Source organism: Elgaria multicarinata, chromosome 1 (assembly GCF_023053635.1).
Source record: "Elgaria multicarinata webbii isolate HBS135686 ecotype San Diego chromosome 1, rElgMul1.1.pri, whole genome shotgun sequence".
Classification (NCBI taxonomy): Eukaryota; Metazoa; Chordata; class Lepidosauria; order Squamata; family Anguidae; genus Elgaria; species Elgaria multicarinata.
In genome coordinates, this window is record NC_086171.1 from 158,569,513 (window position 1) to 158,587,028 (window position 17,516).

The 17,516-nt window shown below is 45.4% G+C and overlaps 1 protein-coding gene across 2 annotated transcripts in view; it reads right to left on the reverse strand.

Annotated features, from left to right (window-relative positions):
- The window catches only part of LOC134408431 (copine-5), a 157,752-nt gene that overhangs the window by 59,616 nt on the left and 80,620 nt on the right, over nt 1–17,516 (reverse strand). For both annotated transcript variants that reach the window (XM_063140715.1, XM_063140706.1), the window contains 2 exons: nt 7,154–7,257; nt 2,243–2,347 (listed from right to left, as the gene is read on the reverse strand). In XM_063140715.1, coding sequence (XP_062996785.1) covers nt 2,243–2,347; nt 7,154–7,257 — 209 coding nt within the window. The remainder of the gene's footprint in view (nt 1–2,242; nt 2,348–7,153; nt 7,258–17,516) is intronic.

A 17,516-nucleotide genomic window follows, 5' to 3' on the forward strand; every position in this document is an offset into this window, starting at 1 on the left:
AGTTTTCAATGGCTGGTGTTTCTGACCTACAGTCTTCATTCTCGCAGGCTCCTAACCTGCTCTGCCTCCTAGTCACCCTGCAAGTTTGCCACCGAGCCCTTCCTTCCTTGCCTCATTCCTGACAGCATCTCTCTCTGGCCCTGTTCAGAAGACACCTTAAACCATGGCTTTAACCATGGTGAATGCAAAAAGCCTTATTCACCATGATTAAAGCCATGGTTTAAGGTGTCTTCTGAACGCCCCTCTCTCTCTCCCCGTTCTTCTTTTGCCCCTTGCTTGTTCACAGAAGCACCCGCCACAGCAGTACTAGGAACAGAATATCCTTTCCACCTGCAGTTACAGCAAAAGTGCTGGTTGGGCCCTTTCCCATGTGCCTGGTTTTAAGGGTAGTCATAAGAACATAGGAAGCTGCTTTATACTGAGTCAGATTTTTGGTCCATCTAGCCCAGTATTGTCAACCCTGACTGGCAACAGCTCTCCCAGGTCAGGCAGGAGTTTTTCCAGTCCTAATTGGAGATGTCAGGAATTGAACCTGGGACCTTCTGCATGCAAAACAGGTGCTCTGCCACTGAGCCACCACCCCTCACTTGGGACAACCCAATGCATTTCTTCTTGTCTAAACACTCAGGTGTCTCATAGGCTACTCAGAAAGGAAAGAGTTTTGCCCTCCTACTTATGGTTGTCAGATTGCCACGTTAACAGGCCAAAGAAAGGATCCACAAACAAATCTATTTAGACCAGCAAATAGATTTATCTGCATGTGGTGCAGCCTTGGCCTTTTCAGGCAACCCAAACCAAACCTAACCAGGAAAGTCTGCCTCTAAAAGTAAGGTTGCCTGATCCAGAGCCTCTGCCTGCAGCTTTCAGGGCTCGGTGACAGCGAGTCAGTGGCCTGGCTCAGATGTGGCACTAAACTGCAGAAGCTCTTTCAGCCAGAGGGCCAAATTCAATTTCAGAGAAGCTCCCAAGAGCTGCAAACCTGTGGCAGGTGGGGCCAAAGGCAAAAAGAAGTGGGGCCAAAACATTTCAGTGTATTTCAGCTTAAATCTCTTACTGCCAATAACTAAGCCTTAGGAGGGGCATTTCAATCTTTTTAAATGGGGGGGGACCCACAAAAAAGTTGCGAAACCACCAAATGATCAGTGGTGGTGGTGGTGGGAACATGAACAACTTGGTGATGTAAGAAAGGCGGCATAGCTATTTGGGGAATCCTGGAGGTTCATACTGGGACCCCAAGAGGGCTGGATTTGGCCCCCGTAGTATGAGATTCAATAACCATTTCAGCACAGTGTGCATGAGCAGCAGCAAGCCGTGGCCTCATGCCTTCCCCCATCTCTTTCTCTAGTACAGTCCCAAGCAGGAGATTGGAAGCACCTGCTTCCATTGTTAAGCTTACCTAAGTTTCTCATTACATTTGAACTGGGGAAATGCTGGTTGCTTTAAACTGTGGCTTGTTAACAAGTCAGATTCATAAGCCATGATATCATCCTGGCTTATTTGAACAGACCATCATTAATCAGCATCCTGTTTCCAACAATAGGCAGTCAGATTCTTCCAGGAACCCCAGAAGCAGCATCTGAAGGCAACAACACCTTGTGTTGCCTCAACACCTGGTATTCAGAGCTATGCTTTGTTTTGAAGGAAGTGTTTTAACCAAGCCATGGTACCAGCTCATGTGGGGCTTTTCTACGTGAGGCTTTTAACCTGCACCTTTATTGAGGTTTCTCCTCTCTGATTCTTTGTGGGATTAAGATCAGGGTTTTCAAGGGTTTTTATTTCTCTGCCTTTCTATATGTTTCATTACATAACCAGTAGGTGGTGCTCTGGTCAATTGTGCAAATACGGTATGTTTCATGCCGCCATTCAGAGATATACCAGACTTTCCTTGTAAAATCGTTGCAAAGATCTAGAGAGGCCCTGGAATATGACAGCATCATGTAAAGGACCCCCAAAGTACCATAATGAAAGTGCACAATAAAAGCCTTATGTAGAAAGACTCTAAGTATGAGCATCTCCTGTAGACCTGGAAGGGTGGATAGGCAGAATATCTCAGAGGAGGGTGATAAATAAAGTAGAGAAGCCTGCATGAGAGCTCTTAATATATTTTGGGCGTGTGTGACATTTTGATGGATTCAAGTGTTGGCACAGTGTTGATTTCCTCTAACACCTCCCCACCATTTCCTCTCACGGACACACAAAAACCCAGCTGTCTAAGTTGAGTCATATTTTGCCGCGCCTATACCTGTCGTAGTCTCCGTTGCACAGGGCGCGCACAGGGATCGTGAACGACTGCCACACAGGGTTCAGAGTGTTCTTCACCACTTCCGTTTTGTGACAGATGGTAAATCTGGCAGGATACAAAAGGCCAGTATAGTTATGACTTAATCCAAAGCCCCTTGAGCCTCCCTTAGCTTAGAAAGTGAAGAATAATGAAGAAGGAGAAGGAGAAGGAGAAGGAGAACTCATTAAGTTCTCTAGAAAGCCATGGATGGGGGAATACTGTTCCAGGGTTGGATCAAGACCAAAATGGATTGGTTTAATAGTTGTAAAAGCTGGCATTCTCTGAGCACATTTATTTGTTATTTATTTTTATTTATTACATTTATATACCGCCCCATAGCCGAATCTCTCTGGGTGGTTTACAATGCAGCAGGAATAAGCACCTCCTGTACCAACTATCAGCAAACGCGAACATATATCCTTCACAGAGAATAGAACTCTATTTCTCTTCGAATGATACCTTTGCTAACACAATTCCTGCTCCAGTAGTGCAATATCATGTTCCCATGTATTGGACATAGAAGGTAGACTAGCTGAGGATGGAATAACCATACTGTTCACCAGTTAAAGCAGCTGGGAACATATTGGAAAGAAAGGGGAAGCTATCTAAGGGTCCACCTGTCTTGCGATGAACATGTCTGGGTATTAAGGCCTGCAGGAGATGGCCTTTGGAGTGTGCCATTCCCAACAGAGGGCCATTTGCTGGGCATGCATGAAAGGGCATTGTCCTGTGTTGCCCTCAAACGATAGAACTACAATTGGCCCTCACTCTCTTGTCTTTTAGAAAGGGTGTGAAGATGACGTTTTTCCATTTAAATGTGTATTTTAATGTTTTACCATTTGTATGTAATTTTTTATTGTTCTACAGCTTTATTGTTTCAAATTGTAGTACACAACTGTTGATTACTTTTTAGCAGGTAAGGTGGTATATAAATGCTACAAATAAATGTATAAATAAAAGCATACTTTCTAAAGTAGGGGTGAGGAACTTTTTTCCTCTCAGGGGCCACATTCCTTTAAGAGTAATCTGTCAGGATCCACAGGGGCTGAAGCAGGCAATAAGCAGAACTAGAGCCAAAAGTTGATGGGGCGACACCTTCTCTCTCTCCCCCCCCCTTCTTCCCCAGCCCCAGCAACTGAACTGTTTGCACAATCGCCATGTGTTAAACAAGCCTATGGTGACTTGTTCAAGCTGTGGCGTGTGCTGGGTGCCATTTTCGTAATCACCCACCTGGGCACAGCTTGTCATGTCATCCAGACCTGGGCAGCATGGCTTGTTAGGTTGGAGGGGAACCCTCAAATAACCCTCAAAACAGCCCAGGGGTCACCCAACAAACCATGAACTCTAGGTTCAGATGACACAATAAGCTGCACACGGGCAGGTGATTAAGCAAATGGCACCCGACACATGCCAAGGCTTAAACAAGCCACCATGTCTTGTTTAACCTATAGTGGTTGTGGGAACCAAGTCACTGAATCAGGCCATTGGTCTGCCTAACTCAGGGTTATTTTCCCTAGCTAATAGTAGGTCTCTGAGATCTTCAGCAGAGGTCTATTCCAAGCAGAGTTTGGCTTTGATTTAGTTTCCCTTTGATTTAGAATTATCAAGAGCAGGACTGTCTTGGTCAGCTCTCAACTTCTAGTGCCTTTTTGTTTATTAAGAGCGGCCTCTATCCAGTCTCTCTTCTGTTAAATTAAACAGAGCATATAAATAAATGACTTTGGAAAAACTCTGCTTGTAGGGAGCTGGATTCTCTTTTATCCCATATCAAGAAGCAAGTTTTAAAGCTCCTGTAAACCAGATCCTTATTGAATCTGCTTACTTGAGCTGCACAGGAGAAATGATTTTGAAAGAATAATTTCTTATGGCACAATCCTAAACAAATATTCCCATGTTTAGACAGAAAAAAGTCCTACAATTCCCAGCATGTTGAGAATGCTGGGACTTGTTGGACTTTTTTTCTGTCTAAACATGCATATAAGTTTATGCCCTTAGTTACTTTGCATAAGTGTAAGTAGGCCCACAAGGAAGGCACACCAGGTCAAGTGTCAATCATTTGTTTTTTTAGTACTGCTAAGATTGCAAAACTGGATGAGCAAAGATGGATTAATTTCTCCCAGAACAGCACATAACATTCACAAAGATGAGAATGCTGAAAAGTGCTTTCCATCCTGACTGAATTTAATACTCTCTCCTCCACATTCCTCCTCCTTCTCACCTTACCCCCATTTTTACAGTATTTCCCAGGAGTGATGATTGTTCTATAAGTATGCAAAATGCTCACAATTTTAGAATGCTAGGTTAAGATGTTTAAGAGGAGTTGTCCATACTACGTTATAATGTATTAGATCTCCCATCCCCTTGCAATGGAAGATACAGTACTACAACAGCCATATAAATAAGTGCACAAAATTTACTGGTCTGCAAAAACAACTCTACCCTACTAAGAGGCTATCAGCCTGCATTTCCATGCTGGCCACAGGGAAGAAGCCCCCTCCTTTGTGGCTAGTATAGAAAATGCAGGATGCAAGCCAACCGGGGGTGAGGGACACAGCAACCCTCCCCTCCCCCCTCAACCTACTGTATTTTCGCAGTGCCTGTAGAGAAAGCAGCTTCCCTTCCACCAGCATGGAACTGGAGAGATCCACCCCTCTTTAGCCAGCCTGCTCACTCACCTGCATAGAATTTGTTGTGAACAATGGCCACCAGGTGAGTTGTTAAAATATGAGGCTGAATTACAACAAGATGGTGCATACCACTGACTTCATAAGACCCTAATGTCATTAGTAGTAGTAAGCATTAGTTACATAATAATTACTATGCTAACAACATCCTTACCAGTCCTTACTCAGGGGACGCTCCTATATGCCATGGATTGGAGTCCTCTGAGCATCCCAGCTCAACCAATGTTTCCCCGTTGCCAGTGGCGGCTGGTGGCGCCAAAGTCAGGGAGGTGGTGAATCCGCTCCAGGTTTCAGTCAGAACTCTAAGGGCCTGTTCAGACAACACGCTATACCATGATTAGGCCACAAACCCTTTTGCAGCAAATGGTAAGTGGGCATGTTTAAACCATGGTTATGCAGCCACCCTGGTTAGGAATGGTTCACATGAAACGCTAAGCCATAATGTTTAGCTCAAAATGCTTAACCACCCTGTCTTAGTGTGTCTTCTCAACAGGGTCTAATGGAGCCAAGTGCATTAGAGTTCTGAGTGGGGCTGACTGAAACCCAGAGATGATTCACACACATCCCCACTGACATCGGAGCCACCAGCCTCCACTGCTTGTTGCTTAAATTGTTTGGATCCAGAGGCTCCAAACAATTTATTACAGGGATGTTGAGCCCCAGGCCTGTGGTCCAAATCTGGCCTACCTGGGGTCCTAGTCCAGCCCTCTGGGGTTCCCCAGGTGGGCATGCTTTCATGATTCCAAGCCCTCCCGCTGAGATGCAAGACAATAAAGAGGTTTGCCATGTAATCCACAAAGCTTTATTCAGCAAATAAAGATCTCTTCACACCTGAAGGAAGTGAGAATGCTAGGAGCTTTCCTCTAAGCTTAATTAGGCTAACTAAGCTAGGCAGTTGCCCTTTCAACTACAAGGGAGAGTTTACTGTGCAGTCCAAGAGCCACTTTAGCCCCAAGGAGGGTCTTTCTGGAGAAGTATTTAGTGAGCGGCTTGCCTGGTAGACTGCCTCTCACCTGCTTGCAACTACACCCACTTGACCCTGCAGCAGACTCTGGGATCTGTCAAATCCCCTCCCATTCTGACAAAGGTTGGGTTCCCAGGGACCAGGGGAGAATGGGCTCTGAATCATTTGCATTCTCTGCAATAAGCTACTGGGAAGATTCCTCCTTGATTCCTGAAGAGTCTTGGAGGCTCTCGTCCCCCACTTCCCGTCTTCTCATCCTCCTCCTCCAGATTCTGAGTCTGATTGACCTCCTGAAACCCTTTCCCCCACACTAGGGAGAACAAGCCTGATCCTGACACATGCCCTCTTTCCCTGGCTCCACCCCTTCCCTCTAACCACTGATCGTTTCATACTTTCCTGACTTTTGTGCAGTCCTCCACCCAAGCAGTGTAAAAGGTTGAAATACCTACGCTAGTGATTTAGCTAATGGTAGTAGGAGCTGTAAGGTAAATAATGCTGGGATTTTGACTCCATCCCCTTTTGCCTTTGGGCCCACCCCCATTTGCCTTCAGTCCCACCCACAATTGGAATATAGCCCCCCCTGCCCGAGTTCCTCCAAAAGGATTGAGGGGACACATGATCAAGTACTTGAAAGGTTGTCAACACAGGGGAGGGTCAGGATCTCTTCTTGGTCATCCCAGAGTGCAGGACATGGAATAATGGGCTCAAGTTACAGGAAGCCAGATTCCAGCTGGACATCAGGAAAAACTTCCTGACTGTTAGAGCAGTACGACAACGGAATCAGTTACCTAGGGAGGTTGTGGGCTCTCCCACATTAGAGGCCTTCAAGAGGCAGCTGGACAAGCATCTGTCAGGGATGCTTTAGGGTGGATTCCTGTATTGAGCAGGAGGTTGGACTCGATGGCCTTGTAGGCCCCTTCCAACTCTGCTATTCTATGATTCTATGATTCTATGACTTGGCCCTCGGGCTGAAAAGAGGTTCCTGGTTCCACATCCCTGCTCTATAGTTGCATACCCCTTATACAAATGGGGGCGGGGGGGGAGGGCAGCTGCACAATGGGTATGGTTCCCAGTGTGTTTCAAGGACAATCTTTATCAAGCGAAATGCATAATGCTTCTTGATAAAAACTGCTTGGAACAGCATTTCACTGCAGGGCACCGAAGCAGACTCGGTGATGATCTGGGAAAACCACCTGCCACGAGAGCAAAATCACTTGTACTTACGTCCCATCCTCGTTGCTTCTGTAGAAAACCATGAAGGGATCAGATTTTCCAAAGAAATCTTTCTTGTCCAGCTTGTTGGCACAGAACTGCATTGTGGCCACATCCTTGGAAATAGAAGCAGAAAACATGTTGTTGTCTATCAATTATGCTGCTGAATTAATGGAGTAACATTAAGAAACTCCTTCATGCATACAGTAAGGAAGGAAGGCATACAGCAGGAGAAGCCAGGGCTGAAACTGGCCTAATGGGAAGTAGAAGAGGGATTTAAGGTCACCACTGATGGAAATTTACATTGATGGATAATGAAAGGATCTGGAATAGCAAGAAGCAAGGCTAAAAAATCCAAAGCAGCTGGTCACCTAGGATCTAACAATGTTATATTGCACCAAAGAATTAAGGTTTTTTTTAAAAACAACAACAACAACAACAACCTCATGTTTGCACTCATTTGATAGTGGCAATTAAGCATCTCTCCACCCCACCCCAATCTACTCTCTGTTAGGAACATTGTGAGAGCCAGTGTGGCGGAGTGGCTAAAGTGTTGGGCCACAGCTAGACCTAAGGCTTATCCTGGGATCATCCAGGGTTCGCCCCTGCCTGAGCACTGGATCCCCTGTGTGTCACCTAGATGAACAGGTTTGACCCCTGGACAATCCAGTGATAAACCTTAGGTCTAGCTATGGCCTTGTACTGGGAGTCGGGAGATCTGAGTTCTAGTCCCCACTCAGCCATGGAAACCCACTGAGTGACTTTGAGCTAGTCACACACTTCGCAGGATTGTTGTTGTGAGGATAAAATGGAGAGGAGGAGGAGGATTATGTATGCTGCCTTGGGTTCCTTGGAGGAAAAAAGGTGGGATATAAATATTCGAGCTTTAAACAGTGCTCCTTGTAGAAGCCAGGATTGTTTAATTGTTTTCATTTTAGGCAAATGGTCCAATACTCTTTTGAGGTTTCTAGAGTTTAAATCAACCTACATTTTTAGGATTATACCTGCTTTTGTTATCTAGGTGGGAATGGGCTTTTTTTAAAAAAAAAAAGAGAGAGAGAGAGAGAGAGAGAGAGAGAGAGAGAGAGAGAGAGAGAGAAAGGTCACATATTTGTTGATGAGTGTCATTGCTGCTTTGTGAACACATAAAATCTTGATTGGAACAGCATCCCACATATGGCATAGATTCAACGATGCCGTGGATCCTTGTTAGTATTCAGCTTGGCAGTCAGTCACAGATCGTGCTGCCACCATCAGAACCATTCCTTACATTATGGTCAGGAATTCTGGGGACCTGGGCTGCACATCATGGTTTACCAGAGGCCTTAGAAGCCTGTTATCACAGATAGGGAGCAATCCTATGGCACCTAGACAGCATCTGAGGAACCATAAGATATTTCTGATTCCCAGATCTGAGGTTGAAGACAGTGCTCTGACCTCGAGGGGTGGGGTGGGGTGGGGTGGGGGCAGAAATCTGCACTATGACTCCCTTTCCCCAGCAGCCTCTCCGAGGCCAGAAACTTGACCTCAGAGGATGAGGAAAGGAGGCATTTCAGTGGGCAGGGTGGACAGGAGTCTAGATGGTGTGGGGGAGCCCTTGTAGCAAAAATGCAGAGTAGGATGACAGGGAGGTGAAGTACGCCTCTGCCACACTTCCCATCTGCATTGGATAATTGTAAGCCTTGGGGTTTGGAGCTTATTGTCATTGAGGGTGGAAACAATAGGATTGTGCCCCTAAAGAGAACCACTTCTAGGTGGCTTCTGGTTAGCCTTACCACCCATGGATTACAACATTAGCAGAGCAGCTACCACGCTCATAGTCATGGGACCTCACATTCATCCAGTAGCTTAAACAAGGTACTTATGTATTCATTTGTGATGCAGAGGGCACCAGATGTAGTTCAGTTGTATGTTCTCCATGGTGTCATCTCAGTGAGCCACTTCAAGGGCTGTGACAATCCATCTCTGTAGAACTCCTTTCCCCCTTCTAATCTACACTATCCAGTCTGGCATTGACAGAGATTTGCAATTAGCCTTGAATACATGTGATGCATCTTATGCCGTGCCTGGGCCATCGATTTTGGACTGAACCGCCTGCAGTGCAGCAGAAACAGAAGCTGCAAGCTATCCCAATGACTGTGTAACTCTCTAGACACACATCAAAACATGGTGCTGTGGTCATGCTCCAGAGCTTCGGCTATTGGGCAGTATAAAAATGCAATAAATAAATAAATTCTTTAAGAGTGGGGATGAAGTAGGCAAGCTTGCTCATTTGAATGAGCCTGATGTTAATGCTGAGCCAGTGTGAAAAGGACTGAGGACCACTATCTGGTTAGAGATGGCACATTTGGGATGAAAAGTCAACTGAGATCTTGGTACGAGACAAGATATTCTCCAGCAGTAGGCACTCACGAGAGGAAGCCAGAGTAGGTTAACGTCTAACCTTACACACCGTGATTTCAACTCAATGCACAATCCTTCAGTTGTTTTGCTAAATTCCCGGCTCTTGCTGCTGCAGGCAGTAAGCAGCTGCCCTTCTTCAGCAAGAAACGAATGACTCACCATGTGCATGTAAGCATTTAATCTTTCTAAGGACACCATTGTAGCGGAGTGAAAGGAGGAACGCAGCTTAGGGAGCAGATCAAAGCGAGGGCAACCAGGGTGTCTAAACTCCACTCCAGGTGTTATTATTGCCTTGAGCTGTGCTTCTGGGCAAGCCTCCTCCTCTCCGTGTTTCCATCTATCCATCTGGATGCAACATTATGGTTTGTTAACAATTGCTCAGTGCTTTTTGAGATCCTAAGCTGAAAAGCACTAGAGAAAGGCAGGTCAGAAATAAGAGTTGCAGAGCTCAAAGGTGGCAAAGAATCCAGTGTAGAAGCAGGTTGACTCTTTCGAACATGAAGGAGCCGCCTTGACTCCCCTGATGGTGCACATTTTCATGCTTACTAAAGGGCGCTTGGAGAGCATCATTTTTCCATGCTAGCATCAGTATCCCCAGTGGGTGTAGCAGCAAAGCAGGTAGTTGGACAGGAAAATCCACCAGGGATAACAGAGTGCACTGATACATCAGAGTGAGGAATAATCCTATTAACAGCCCCTGATCTCAGGCACAGTGAAATACATATAAGCGTCAGAATGTCAAGGGTAAAGGAAATCCCTAATTCTTCACATTTGCCCGATCATGGCCCAATGGCGTTACTGGTTCTGGTAAGAGAAACTTCACGTTGGCTCTAGAAGATGCCTCCTGGGATGTTCAAGAGCACAATATCCTTGGGGACCACAGTGGAGATGAAAAGGGAGTGGGAAATAGAAATATGGGGAAATGTGTCCAGCGAAGAAAGGTGGCCTGGAGTAGAAGATGCTGCAATCCTATACCTACTCACCTCAGAGTAAGTCCCAAGGTTGTCAATCAGACTTACTTCTGAGTAGACATATATAGGATTGCACCCTAAAAGGCTCCCAGGTGATGAGGGTGCTCAGCCTTAGAACCGGATCTCTTCCTTCTTAGTAACAGTTTCCAGAGGGTTGCCATGTTAGTCAATGCAAAAACAACAAAGAGTCATGTGGCACCTTAAAGACTAACACATTTATTCTAGCACAAGCTTTTGTGTAAAGCCCATAAAGGATTTTTAGCAAGCCTCTAGCAATAGAAAGGCACAAAGCAAGGATACAATCAGGGTCCAGACCCTGCAACAAACCCAGATGCCTGCACTGTCCCTATATCTACTCTGGAAATGCTATGAGAGGGTTAAATAATGTCATCTACAAAATGAGGGATTCATTCACTTGCTCATCTTCTAGTGTCATATTTGCTATTTTCTGTCAGCAATGCTCCTCTGCATTCTACATAGAACAAACAGGAAAGTCTCCACAGAAAAGAATACATGGACGAAGAACTGACATCAGAGATGGCAATATTTTTTTTAAAAAAACTAGCAGGTTAATGTTTCAGCCTCTCTGGATGCTTCTGTCACTTATCTTAAAGTGGCCATTGTGGAGCAATGAAACTTCAAAGGGAGATTAAAGTAAGAGACTCCTGAGTTAGACTTCATCAACAGGTTCACTTCTATCAGTAGAGGTTTAAATCCGGATGAAGGATTTAAAAAATAAATAAATCATACTACATGTATTAATTGGTTTACTTAGTGCCAGAATGTCTGTATTACCGGCAGCAACTGCACTGTGAATGACGACTTTTAGTAATATGATTGTCACTTCTTTGGTAGGGATGTGTGAGAAATTTGTTTATTTTGATCAGGATTTTACCCAGTTTGCACCTTCTTGATCAAACATGGACTCAGATGTAATCTGCAGTAAAAGTCTACAAATTTCCAATGTGATTCGTGGACCTCACTCCCCAAGAAGCATACAAGAGCATGTTTACCTTTCAAAAATGTGTATATTTCAAAATGTGTACATTCTAAAAATGCATGCATTTCAAAAATGGGCAAACTTGATGAGTAGATTTGAAAAAAATACACATGGAACTACACTCAGATTTTCATGTGGGGAAAAAAAGCTTGCAATCTGATATGGACTCGAGTCAGAATGAGCTTTGGGGTGGAATTCAGAGAACTTTGGTGAGCTCAAATTCTGCTTGATTGGCACATCCCTACTTTTTGCATTTAATTTCCTTCTAGCCCAATTGTTTGCAAGTCTTTCCCCCACCTCCACTGTTATATACTGTATATAATCCTGAAACTCTCCATAAGACTCCATGCATCTGATGAAGTGGGCTCTAGCCCATGAAAGCTTATGCCAGAATAAATGTGTTAGTCTTTCAGGTGCCACAAGACTCTCTACTGCTTTTCCTCCTTATTGCAGCTCTTATCCTGAGCACTATGGCTCCCCGTGCAGGAAATGACACCGCTCAAACCAAAGGTGGCATAAAAGAGAGAAAGATGCTGCTTCTGACCTGGGCACAATGGTACAGAGGTCTCATGGTGTGCCATCACTTTAGGTGGGCTGCCTCCAGTTCAGACATGATGCATTCCACTCTGCTTTTGGAGTGGTGACCAAGAGGTTTGCCATTCAGGCCAAAAGCAACTTGCATTACGTTACTTCTGCTTTGGTGGGCACCCCTCAAAAAGTAATAGCATACCCACCACCAGCGACCATGCTTAGGAAGAAGCCAGGCCACCCCAGAATAAAGAAACTGGCTACTGTGGACTTCAAGCATGTTTATTTGGACATCTGCTCTCGTCCTCCACAGTCCCCAGGAGGGATGGCAAAATCAGTGGTGTTTGCATTCTCCCAAGATTCTCCAAGTTCCACCTTCAACCTTGACCACTTTGCTCACATTTCTGATTGCAAACTGTTTTTCTTTTCGTTCAAACAGGAAACGTGTGCATGTCAGTATGCATTTTTAAAAGTGTGGGCCCAAAGTGCACACTTTCCCCCCAAAGATTCAAGTGTGATTTTTTAAAATAAAAATAAAATAAAATGTGCCTTAAAAAAAAAAAAAAAGCACATTTTTTTCAGGGGGAAATGCACACTTTGAACACAAATGCAATTTCAGAAACATGGGAGCTTTTTCTGAAAACTGCGCTCCCATTCATGTTTGCATTCAGGGTTGTGAATGGGGCAAATCAGAGGTAAAAACAAATCAAAACGAAATTCTTGTCCATCCCTAGTCCACAGATGCCAGCAACTATGCAGGGCTGGCTTCCCATGAGCTGCGTTGTGATGTTCCCTGGTAATAAAATATTGTCATCTAGGGATGCTTGAAGAATTTGATCTTTGTGAATACTGATGCAAACTGACCTGATATGCACTTCCCAGGTTGGAATTTTGCAATTCAAGTCTATATAAAAATGTACCAAAATTCCATTTTTAAACAATCAGATTTCAGAATAAAGTATGTAGAGAAATGCATACATGCAAATAAAACATATTTATAAATGTGTGCTCTCTGAGAAAATTCGTTCAAAAATATGCAGTTAAACGTGTATTTATATACAGGTTTTCATGCAGATTTTTGTAAAGAAACAGAAACTTGTACGTTAATGTGGAAAAGGAACAAGACGTACTTATGAATGAGCAGATGCAAAATTGACATGGACCATAAACAGAGTGGCCTGTCTGCTCCCAACTGTCCTGACTCCTGCTGAGGCAGTGACGGTAGCAACGTCAAGAAGTGAGAGGAACACATGCTAGGTCGGCAAAAACAAGGTGAGCTGGTTTGTGAAGGGGAACAACAGCAAGCTGAGACTTTCTGTTGCTCAGGCCAAAGAACCAGGCTTGACCAGGAGCCCTGAAGAAGAGCCATTCTTAGTTGCAAGATCCATATCAAGGAAATGATCGCTCTCTTCTGGCTTCATGGCTGGGCCCACTGAAAGCAGAAGGTGCTCAGATAGTTCCAGGAATGGAGCAACTGTGAACAGGTAAAGAGCTGCTAGTTTTCCTAGAGCAGGGGGTGGGGAATGTGCAGCCAGTGGCGGCACCAGAAAAAAAATTCAGGTGGAGCACAGAAGGGGCAAAGCATATTTCTAGGTGGGCAGGCTGTATCCCACATGTTAAGATGTCTGAAAGAAAAATAACGGTGTATCTCGCACTAAAACTGCCATCCTAACCATATATTCTGAATTAAGTCATATATATTGATAAATGTAGGGTAGCATGTATTAGCCAATGTGTTAACCCTTGCCATGCCTTGCCGAGGCTGCCCTGTCTGGGTGAGTCCTCCTGGTAAAGCTGGCTCTGCCAGCAGCTGGAGTGGCAAGCTCCTTGTTTGGGGGGTCACTTCCCCCCCCGTGCCCCCTGGCATCGCCACACAGTGTGGCCCTCCAGATGTTGCCAGACTACAACCCCCATCTTCTCTCACCATTGACTATGATGGCAAGGGCTCATGGGAGTTGCAGTCTAACAACACCTGGAGAGCCACATGTTCCCCACACCTGTCCTAGAGGAAACCAAGGGCATGAAAGCCACATCTTTTGCATCCTCTCTGGACTAAGGATGAATCTAAAGAGAGAGGAGCCATAGCTCAGTGGCAGAGCACCTGTTTTGCAGGCAGGAGGTCCCCAGTTTAATCCTCAGCATCTCCAGGGTGGGCTGGAAAATTTCCTGCCTGAAACCCTGAAGAATTGTCAGCCAGTGTTGACAATACTGGGCAAGATGGACTTGCTCAGTATAAGACAGATTCCTATGTTCTGCTGACTTACATGATTGGAGATCAATGGACATTGGTGAGTTATATGTTTCCTGGTGGGAGGGGTGTGTCACAGCAGTGTTCGCCCCCTCCATGCAGACACACACATCTGCCTGTGGTCTGGCTCGCCTGCTATGGCAATTTTTCCAAGCCATCATTCTGCGTGAACCCCCTGAGGTGATGGTGAAGTCAGGGACTGGTAGGTGAAGGGAACTGGCACCAGTAAGGAGGTGGAAGAAAGAGAGACGAGCTCTGGTGCTGTGTGCAAATAAACAACAGTGAACGTTTTATTTTCGTAACGATGTAAAAACGCTCAACATTTCGGATTCAGAAGAATCCTTCCTCAGGAGCTGTAATAAGAAAAAAGGATGGACAAGCTGCAAAACTGCAAACACAGTTCACTTGATTAAGAAGCCTCAGCATTTGTTGTGTGTCCTGCTATCAGAACTAACACATTTTCTGGGTCAGGGAGCCATCAACAAGAAAAAATGGCTGAAGAAGCTCAGTTAATCTCCTAACAGCCATTTTTAAATATCCTCAATGCAAGGGGAAGAGTGAAGCCCACTTCTAGCACAGGCTGCAAGATGGCTCATGTGGAAGTAATCGCTTGTGTCTTGGTTCATTCCAATAGAAATGGGTGTTAAACTCTCTTTATAGCACAACAGACGGTGGGCTGTTTTGAATGCATTCAAGCGCACCCCCGAAATTCTGAGTGGACATTAGTGTCAGAAGCAGCATGCACAAACCAGAATGCATCTACTGAGCTGAAGGGTGTGTGTGTTTCATGTTTATGAGCAAATGGAAGAGTGCCCCACATCTATCTTATGACGTAACTACTGTACCAGTGTGCAAAAGCAGAAGAGAACTATAAAACAGTAGTGGGTGGTGTGGGTGTGGGTGTGGGTGACGTAATTACGAGTATTAGGTGTGTGTATCCATTTGCACACAAAAAGACAGGCACGTGGGCACCCACATGAAAAAGAGTTGCTTTGTAATGCATTTTTTCCCATGGTGGGAATTCAATATGAGTGTGTGTGAGAGGAGGGAAAACCTGCATTCGTCTGTCTAGAAGAGCAATTTGGATTCCCCAACCCACCCTGCTTCTTGCAGACGTCAGAAATGTGGGCGAGAGGAGGTGAGAAAAATGCAGTGATAGTGTTTGTGTTCTTTTCTGTATGTGGGAGAGAAAGAGAATGAAAGAGTCTGCTTTGCTGGTGTCTAGACAGGCCTGTGTTTCTCTTGAAAGATATATACACCAACTGTGCTGTTTTGTACTATTCTGTGTCATTAACAAGCTGGTTGTGGCAGTGGAGAGGCGCTGAGCCCCTAAGTGAGCAGCTGATACTTGACTGTTGGGTTTACTCAGGCACAGCCTCGCCAGCTGTCTGTCTGGGTCTCCCCCACAACCCAAGTTCATGACTGATAATGCTCACAGCATCATTCCAGATGTGGTGCTTCCTCTGAAGGAAGAAGTCTGGGTTTTCTCCCTTAACCTCTGCAGCAAAGGTGCGCTTCAGAACTCCCTTTAAGCTGCTTCCTCTGATGAAGCTTGGCTGGGGGAGAAGACTCAAGAGCCGCCGTCCCAACCTGGGGGCTGTTTACATGCAGGGAAAGCCCCATGGTTGCTGTGGATCTGCACCGCATCAGTTAGACGACGTGAGTGCAGCTTCACAGCAACCATATCGCGATGCTGCGATATGAAAAAGTCAGGGATTTACCCCGACTTTTTCAAAGGGAGTGACATCAACATGGGCCCTCCACCATGTAACAGCGCTCCATGGCCAATCCGGGATCAAGCTGGGGGTAGAGCCTGGTGGAAGGCGACCAGCGATTGGATGGCTGTCCAGAAACCCTGCGCATTCTCCTCGACTTTGGGATTACCCAATGCCACCCCAGGGGTGGGAAAGCGCAGTGTTGAAGAGGGAGGTGGTGCCAACCTGGCATCATGAAGACAGGCCTCTGGTGCTCCCCCAGGTTGGGCAAGAGGATGATGGGAGCTGTACTCCAACACACCTGGAGCGTACTAGGTTGGGGACAGCTGACCTAGGGGAAAGGATTTCGGTGGATGGATGTGACCTAAGGCACACTTACAGGGCTAAGAAAGAAAGAGAAAAATGTGCCCCATGCAATAGGCCACAGATTATAGGTTTATAACAGCCTTCTCCAACCTTGTGCCTTCCAGATATTTAGACTACACTTCCCATCAAGACCACCCAGCAAAACAATAGACATGGATGATGAAGCTGGAGAAAGCTGATCTATGCTGATGCTGGGCTGGGAGCCTAACACGAACTGCCATTGATTCATTTATTACATATGTATCTGCTGTTCCTGCTACAGCTCAGAAAGGCATACATGAATGCTCTCCTTTTTATCCTCACAACAACCCTGCGGGGTAGGATAGAATGGGAGTCACTCTCCCAAGACCACCTGGTTAATTTCATGGCTTACTGATGATTTGATTCCAGGCCTCCTTAGTCTTAGTCAAACACTCCAGCCACTACACTGCATCTCAACCACTACACCACACTGTTTCTCTATAATATATGCCCCTGTAGCTTGTTGATTGATTTCACTTGCACCCCGCCTACCAAAAAAAAAGGCACTCAAGATGGCTCTGCTTCCCCTAACCCTGTTGGTGCATCATTTTATGCATATGAAGGGTTAATGTGAATATTAGTGAATTACATAGTGCCAGTACCACATTTTAAGACACATGTTTACATCCATAGACACAAATAAGCAAAAACGCTAGATAAGGATGCTTTTTCCTGCTTTGTTATCTGCAACTGGTCCCACATGATGCCAAATGTGCGTATATAACTGAGAGCTTACTTTTAGTGCCAAACAGAGGGGGGAACCCCTAACACTCATGATGAAACATTCTGTGATACCACTGTAACATGAGATACTCATCCGCACAGTCCTATGCACAGATTCATATGGGCTCTGCCTCTACCCACACAGCAGATTCCTTATGGTTTAGGCATCAAATCCATCTCTCTGTACCGTCAATCTTTCCACACCCTCCTCAGTTCTTCGTGGTTGTCCTTGTTTGTCCTTTAGCACAAAGCTGAACTCTTCGCTTCCAGCTGTGACCACACTTCAGCCGCTGACATCGGCTGTAATCTCAGCGCTAGCCTCTGAGAGCTGTTATGGGGAGTATTTGGCCATCAACTGCAGTCGATGCTGAGCTTACATTGGAGTATCCTCCCCCTAGAG